The sequence below is a fragment of the Carcharhinus amblyrhynchos genome, chromosome 7, assembly GCF_965287045.1.
Source record: "Carcharhinus amblyrhynchos chromosome 7, sCarAmb.v2.hapA, whole genome shotgun sequence".
Classification (NCBI taxonomy): Eukaryota; Metazoa; Chordata; class Chondrichthyes; order Carcharhiniformes; family Carcharhinidae; genus Carcharhinus; species Carcharhinus amblyrhynchos.
The window spans coordinates 111374930-111382856 of NC_137330.1; the positions used below are offsets into that span (position 1 = coordinate 111374930).

Here is a 7927-nt window from a genome sequence, read left to right on the forward strand (position 1 = left end):
ATAGAGGGGGAAAAAGAGCTTAAACTTTTATTCACTGAGACTTAATATTGACATTTGAAAGAATTCTGCGGAAGGACAGTCTCTGACTCTGGGTGCATTAAGGTGACAGCAATCCCCGGGAGAAGCTCAGGTGAATTGTCGCTGAGGTTTTTGGTCTCTGTCCATGTTATGCCCTCCCTGGTATCCAACTGCACAGAATTGGTTTCCTTCTGCAAGAACCCGTCTTCCAACTGGACTATATAAAAGGAGAGATTTATTATTGCCCCAGCACTGACCAGCCCAGCTGCCCTGGGTAGGGGGTGGGGGGGGTAACCTGTCTCTCACTCTCTGCTCCTGGGACGGGGTTTTATTCACACAGAGACTCAGGGGAGCGGGAGCGGGAGCGGGGGGTGGGGGGGGGGAACTGATGATTTCCAATAAGACTTGTACTTTGGGACGGGCGCTGGGGAGGGAGGTGGTGATGGAGAGGGGGCTGCTGGCCACTCCGCCCCTCCAGCTGCTGCTGGCCGCCGCCCTGTCCCTGCTGCTGGCGCTGCACGGCTGGCGCTGGCTGCAGCAGCAGCTGGAGGAGAAGGGGGGGCGGCGGCGGGGGAGCCTGCCCCCCGGCCCCTTCCCCTGGCCGCTGATCGGCAACGCGGCGCAGGTGGGCCGGGTGCCGCACCTGGCCTTCTGGCGGATGGCGCAGAAGTACGGCAGCGTGTTCCGCCTGAAGCTGGGCGGCCGCACGGTGGTGGTGCTGAACGGGGAGGAGGCCATCCGCCAGGCGCTGGTGCGCAAGGGGGGCGACTTCTCGGGGCGGCCGGACTTCGCCTCCTTCGGGGTGGTGTCGGGGGGCCGCAGCCTGGCCTTCCGCAGCCACGGCGAGCTCTGGCGGCTGCACCGCAAGGTGGCGCACTCGACGGTGCGGGCCTTCTCCAGCAGCGGCGCGGGCAGCCGGCGGGCCTTCGAGCAGCATGTGGTGTGCGAGATGGAGCAGCTGATCGGCCTCTTCCTGGGCCGCAGCCGGGGCGGCGCCTACTTCGACCCGCTGCTGGGCCTGGTGGTGGCGGTGGCCAACGTGATGAGCGCCGTCTGCTTCGGCAAGCGCTACAGCCACGACGACCTGGAGTTCCGCTCGCTGCTGGACAAGAACGAGCGCTTCGGGCAGACGGTGGGCGCCGGCAGCCTGGTGGACCTGATGCCCTGGCTCCAGTACTTCCCCAACCCGGTGCGCAGCCTCTACCGCGACTTCCAGCGCCTCAACCGCGACTTCTACCGCTTCGTCAGCGACAAGGGCCGCCAGCACCGCCGCCTCTTCCGGCGGGAGCGGGTCCGCGACATGATGGACGCCTTCATCCGCACCATCGAGCACGGTGACGGTGACCAGCCCGCCGCCCCCGGACCCGCCGCCGGCCCCCCCGGCCTCCGCCTCGGCCCCGAGTACGTGGACTCCACCGTCAGCGACATCTTCGGCGCCAGCCAGGACACGCTGTCCACCGCCCTGCTCTGGATGACCCTCTACCTGGTCTGGTGGCCCGAGGTGCAGCGCAAGGTGCAGGAGGAGCTGGACAGGGTGGTGGGCCGCCGGCGGATCCCCCGCATGGAGGACCAGGCCCGCATGCCCTACCTGCGCGCCTTCCTGCACGAGGCGCTGCGCTTCAGCAGCTTCGTGTCGCTCACCATCCCGCACGCCACCACCCGCGACACCCGCCTCAACGGCTACCGCATCGACAAGGGCACCGTGGTCTTCGTCAACCAGTGGTCGGTCAACCACGACCCGCGCAAGTGGCGCCGGCCCGAGCTCTTCGACCCCGGCCGCTTCCTGGGCGCCGACGGCAGCTTCGACAAGGACCTGGCCAGCCGGGTCATGATCTTCTCGGTGGGCCGGCGGAGGTGCATCGGCGACCAGCTGGCCAGGATGCAGCTCTTCCTGTCCGTCTCCCTGCTGCTGCACCAGTGCAACCTGACCGCCAACCCCAACGAGCGGCTGAGCCTGGACTTCACCTACGGCCTCTCCCTCAAACCCAAGACCTTCACCATCAATGTGAGCCTGCGGGACTCCATGGAGCCTCTGCAGTCGGCCGTGCAGAGGATCCAGCAAGAGGACCACCAGTAACTGCTGCCACTTCTTCCCAGGGTCAACAACCACATTCCCAAGAGTTTACATTTGTTGTTAAAATTAATTCCAAACAAGTCTTGGCGCCGCGTTAATGCTTGTTGTTCATTTTAACCTGGTTGTATCGAATGGTCAATGTGCCAGAGATTGATTTAATTTGATTCATTATTGTCACATGTATTAATATACAGTAAAAAGCATACCGTTTATAGAAAAGGAGAGAGTGCAAAATGTAATGTTACAGTCATTGCTAGGGCGTAGACGAAGGTCAACTTAATACGAGGTTGGTCCATTCAAAAGTCCGATGGCAGCAGGGAAGAAGATGTTCTTGAGTCGGTTGGTAAGTGACTTCAGACTTTTGTATCTGACTGCAGCCAACACAGTAAGAAGTCTCACAACACCAGGTTATTGACTTTAACCTAGTGTTGTGAGACTTCTTACAGTGTTTACCCCAGTCCAACGCCGGTATCTCCACATGCAGAGAACTAACCGGACGGCACAATGTTTGAGTGAAACCTGGTACTCTTTGAAACGTACGTAGAAACGTTCCCGTCTTTGGAGGGAGACTAAACGGGGAATGTTTTTTACAAATTGACCTGTTACATAGACTCGAAGTAAGACGAGTATCTTTTTAAGAGTTTATGTTTAAAAGGATATGTTTGCACGTATCAACTCTTTCACCCCCAGGTTCGTTTTCCTATGTCAGAACTTTACTAACGTTAGGTGTTCCTTTGACTGTTTAGTAGTTTGAAAATAAAGTTGATGTTGATGTGCGGCGGATGGGGGGTGGAAGGCAGCTTCTGCTGAGGTTTCCATAGCAAAACAGTCAGCGCTACTCTGATAGTAATTCACCGTTTAGAACTATTTGCAAACACTTTCAATACTTTCTCTACCGTCCACATCCTCGCTTCCGCATTTTCAATAATGTGATGATTTGAAAGTCAGTGCAGCCCGACAGTTCTCAGTCTTTATTTCTGGTGAGTGATCCGCACTGTCCGGTAGCCTCCACCCCACCCCGCAACAAACCCAAGCCCAGTTCTTCACCCCTTGCCCCCACTCCCTTTCCTAGCTAGCTGCCAAGTGGGGACAGAACAGTTCCTGAAACTACAGCCACTGGCTATATCCTGGGCTCCTTAGTGCTTCAGGTAGAGCCAGGATTTGTTTCTAACTGAAGGGGATATACAGGATTGGAGATACAGGAACAGACGAAAACTCGTCACGCCGCCACTTCACTCTGATCAGATTTCCCCCGCTTGTCTGGCGCTGCACCATCAAAACAAAAAGGTTTTGGTATGGTACCTGAAATATTTTGCCGTTCCCTCGAACTGGTGCTGTGTGAATGCTAAATCCATGGGCAAATTGAATAGGGACCGCGCAGTGTTGCTGTAGGACAGGCAATCGGAAATGGGAAGGATTGAATCTTGTCCAGCATTGCAAGCTGTGTAACTCCGACAGCCCCGTATGAAAAGCGAGGCTGTTTCACAGTTCATGCAGATCGCTAGCCCCCAAATCAATAATTCAGGTCCAGTTAAATGCTTTGCCTGCACCTTAATCTCGCTGCAACAGCTTTTGCGGCGATGCTATTGCACGCAACGGAAATCAACCCCCCCCCACTCCCCGCCGATCACTCTGTAAAACGGGCTGTCAGCGTTCACAGATGGAAGCCGATAGCCCAACGTTCTCAGGAGTTTACTAATAGATATTTTCGCAGTGTTTCTCCAGGTAGAATCCAGTGAGTGCAGATTCAGAGACAGTTTTAAGTCAATGACTTCCCGGTAATATCGCATTATATTATAAGGTAGAGCTGAATACAGCAGTAACACAGCTGGAAGATCCGAATAAAGCGTGAATAGGTAAAGTGGATCAGACATGCAGTAAGTGACCAGGCTGCTGATAAAGGCAAAATTACAAGAATTAACATAACTACAGTGGAAACGTTCAACAATTATGCCTTTATGTGTTGAAGGAATCTCCATACAAATCATTATGAGCGGGGGCACTTAATACGGAGGGCTGGTGCAGACGGCTCATTCCGTGCCGGAACAAGCCTATTAAAAATCAATACAATGACAATATTTGGCAGGATCAAGCTCTTGATGGCTACCAGAACTGCCGTCTGTTACAGAACAAAAAAAAAGTCATTGTATTTTTAAAAAAATACCTAACTGCGAACAGCCTTGTATAAAACTGACCATTACAGAAGCCGACTGCTTGATATCTGGAGCTTGGTCGAAGGGTCATCCAAACGCGAAACGTTAGTTCTATTCTCTCCCCACAGGTGCTTTCAGACCCTCTGGAATTTTCCAATATTTTCTGAATTTGTTTCAGATTACAGCGCCCACAGTATTTTGTTTTGATGTTTGATATCCACCCTGTACTGTTAGCCGTTCTCAGTCGAAAATGAACAATTGGCGTATTCCCATTCAACATTTCTATATTTGTATTGGGTACAGTCCATTCGGTAAAACTAAACAAATCCTCTTTTGAGAAAGAACAAGGGAGATATGTTACTGTTTGTGGTGTACTTTGACTACTTCCGTGCATCTTCTTTGTAAATGCATCACCTGGTTAAATGAATGATTCACTGCTTATTGTTTTGCTTCTGAGAAAACTGGGCTCGCTCCAAAAAACTGGACCTAAATTTAAGCCTCAAATATTAGTGGATTTCAGTGCAGCAGAGATAAAGTGCTTCCCATATGTTAATGTTCCCATTCTTGGTGTCTAACTGTGTGAGGTGGGACCAATCATCCATCACACTGATACAATTGTTGAAAATTAAAATTTCCACATAAAACTTGCTCGTCATGAAAGTAATTTTTCTACGTCCTTATCTCAATCCTGCACAGGGCCACATTTGACCAGATGTAGCTGGTTTATTTTGGATAGGAGTACTTAAATCAGGCAATCTAAATAATGGCTTCCAACTGAAGTATTGATATCTCACAGTGCAACTTCATTGTTACAGCAGCCCACAACATACAACAAAATACAAAGGTCAACTGATTATGTAAATCCTGTGGGAATTTTGCAAAATGATATAAAATGATGCAAAAATGCATAAGATATTTTCACTATGCAGAATATCTACATTATTTAAGTTTCTCCAGCAGAAATCACCCTGCCATTGATTGAATTTTGAAATCAAATCACCAGCAGTGAAAGAATCAGTGATTTCAAAAATTCATTTTCTGATGCAATCTTTAACAATGTTTTCAGTTATATTCAGTAAATTTAGGGAACATTGCTAAGGATCTTAGGACAATCAATCAGAATTACACTGGGATTGAATTAATATGCACATTTTTTAATTTGATGCATTGCATTGGCAATATTAGAAGTCAAATAGATTGGCAGATAATAGCCACACACTGCCTGTTGCAGTGACAAATTCAGGTGAGTTAATGTGGCCACGTCTGCACATTAAAACTATCCTAACACTGACAATAGAGTTGTTACTTGCAAAGATATGATAGTTTGTCTTTGGCAAGCTGGAGGTGACTTTGTTGTGTATTTTGTGGAGGAGGTGCATGTATTTTTAAAAGCATTGTGTAACGTGAGAAGGTCAAGGACTGCATTTCTTTTAAAACAAATCCTTGGCATATGATCCTTTGACAACCTTTTATTCCACTACTGTACATAACCATTGCCCAATCTCTGACTACTGTGCCCTGTAATTAAGTATCATTATTTCCCTAAACCCATACAATATCTCAGGTGATTGCTGCCTATGTGGAATTTCCAGACTTAGCCTATATCTGTGAACTGCTGTCAAATACTGTTTTTTTTATGTATATATTTGTTAGATCAGATATGGTAGATCAGTGTATTATATGACATTCCTTTCTTCTTACTCATTTTAAATGTGATTGATCTGTCCTCCAAAATAGGAAATATTATTGTATATTTATACATTTGTATGGTTGTAATAATATGAGATACATGTGATAAATCATATTTAAGATTTGTATTTTTATATTGTCTCATAAGCTTTAAAACATTTAGATGGCTGCTACAATTTCTTTTTATTTCCTCTAAGTTCAATGTCCCATAATTTAACATGCACATCTGCATTTTTGAGCTTCGACCATATATTTTAAATTTGTATATATATCAATGAAATGTATAATATATTTACAGTAATCAGTCATTTTGAAAAAGCTGTCAAAGATATAGAATTTTATGAAGTGACTGCTTCCTAACATTAACCTTAACCATTCTGTATTTGAATACACATAATAATCCCATAAAGTATACCATAGCAGTGAGTTGTAAATTAAAAAGCAGAAATATAGCACATCGAGCATGTTGTGTATTGACGTAGTCAACAAGCCATACTTAAATCTGTTCAGTAGTTTGTGTTTGCTCGCTAGGTATTAAAAAGTGCTCTAATCAAAATATGGTTCAACTGTTCTATGATTTAAATGAGATTGATGTTAATTACTGCTTTCAAATGGATAAATTATAGTATCTGCTCCATTCACCTCACATTCTCTCACACCATCACTGAAATAATTTACTAAACATACTGATGATCTGCTGAATGGTTTAATAGATGCAAAATTTCATTTAAAAAGTGGTGATGGATTCCATAACAATGGAATGAAAAGGAAAACCCATGTGTGCTCAGAGTTAGGGCATGTTGTGCAAGTAATGATAGAAATATTGAAGATAGGAGCAAGGGGAGGCCATTTGGATATTCAAGCCTGTTCCACCATTCATTACGATCATGGCTGACCATCCAACTCAATAGCCTAATCCTGCTTTTTCCCCATAATCTTTGATCCCATTCGCCCCAAGTGCTATAGCAGCTGCCTCTTGAATACATTCAATGTTTTGGCATCAACTACTTCTTGTGGTAATGAATTCCACAGGCTCACCAGTCTTTGGATGAAGAAATATCCCCTCACCTCCATGCATAAGAAACATAAGAAATAGCAGGAGTAGGCCATTTAGCCCTTCGAGCCTGCCCTGCCATTCAATAAGATCATGGCTGATCTGTCGTGGCTCAGTTCCACTTTCCCACCCTCTCCCCCTAACCCTTAATCCCCTCGCTTATCAAAAACCCATCAACCCGCATCTTAAAAACATTGAGTGAGGCAGCCTCCACCACTTCAACGGGCAGAGAATTCCAGAGATTTACCACCCTTTGAGTGAAGAAGTTCCTCCTCAACTCCGTTCTAAACTGCCCCCCCTTTATCTTGAGGCTGTGCCCCCTAGTCGTACTGTCCTTTCTGAGCAGGAAGAGTCTCTCCACCTCTATCCTATCCATCCCATTCATCATCTTATATGTCTCAATGAGATCTCCCCTCATTCTTCTAAACTCTAACGAGTACAAGCTTAGTTTATTCAGCCTGTCCTCATAGCTCAACCCCCTCAACTCTGGCATCAGCCTAGTAAACCTCCTCTGCACTCCCTCCAAGGCCAAAATATCCTTGCGTAAGTGCGGTGACCAAAACTGCACACAGTACTCGGTCTACCCCAAATCTCAGACTGTGACCCCTGGTTGGACTCCCTCACCATCAGGAACATCCTTCCTGCTTCCCTGTCTACTCCTGTTAGAATTTTATAAGTCTATGAGATACCCCCGATTCGTCTGAACTCCAGTGAAAACCATCCTAACCTAGTCAATCCCTCCTCATACATCAATCTCACCATTCCTGGGATCAACTTGGTAAACCAGGGTGATGATTTGGGTGATTTGCTGTAGTGCGTTCTATAAGTAGAATATCCTGAAGCCACCAGGGCAACTGTAACAGAGGGAAGGATGTTGACTTCAGTGGCAGGGATAACACTTTTAGCCGGATTTACTGCCTTACAAGGTGCAATCTACAA

The 7927-nt window shown here is 47.3% G+C and overlaps 1 protein-coding gene across 1 annotated transcript; it reads left to right on the forward strand.

Annotated features, from left to right (window-relative positions):
• Positions 1–394: 394 nt before the first annotated feature.
• Positions 395–6484, forward strand: cyp1b1 (cytochrome P450, family 1, subfamily B, polypeptide 1). Its single transcript, XM_080192955.1, has one exon. The coding sequence runs from the start codon at positions 407–409 to the stop codon at positions 2093–2095; it is 1689 nt and encodes a 562-aa protein (XP_080049081.1). The 5' UTR covers positions 395–406; the 3' UTR covers positions 2096–6484.
• The last annotated feature ends 1443 nt before the right edge of the window (positions 6485–7927 follow it).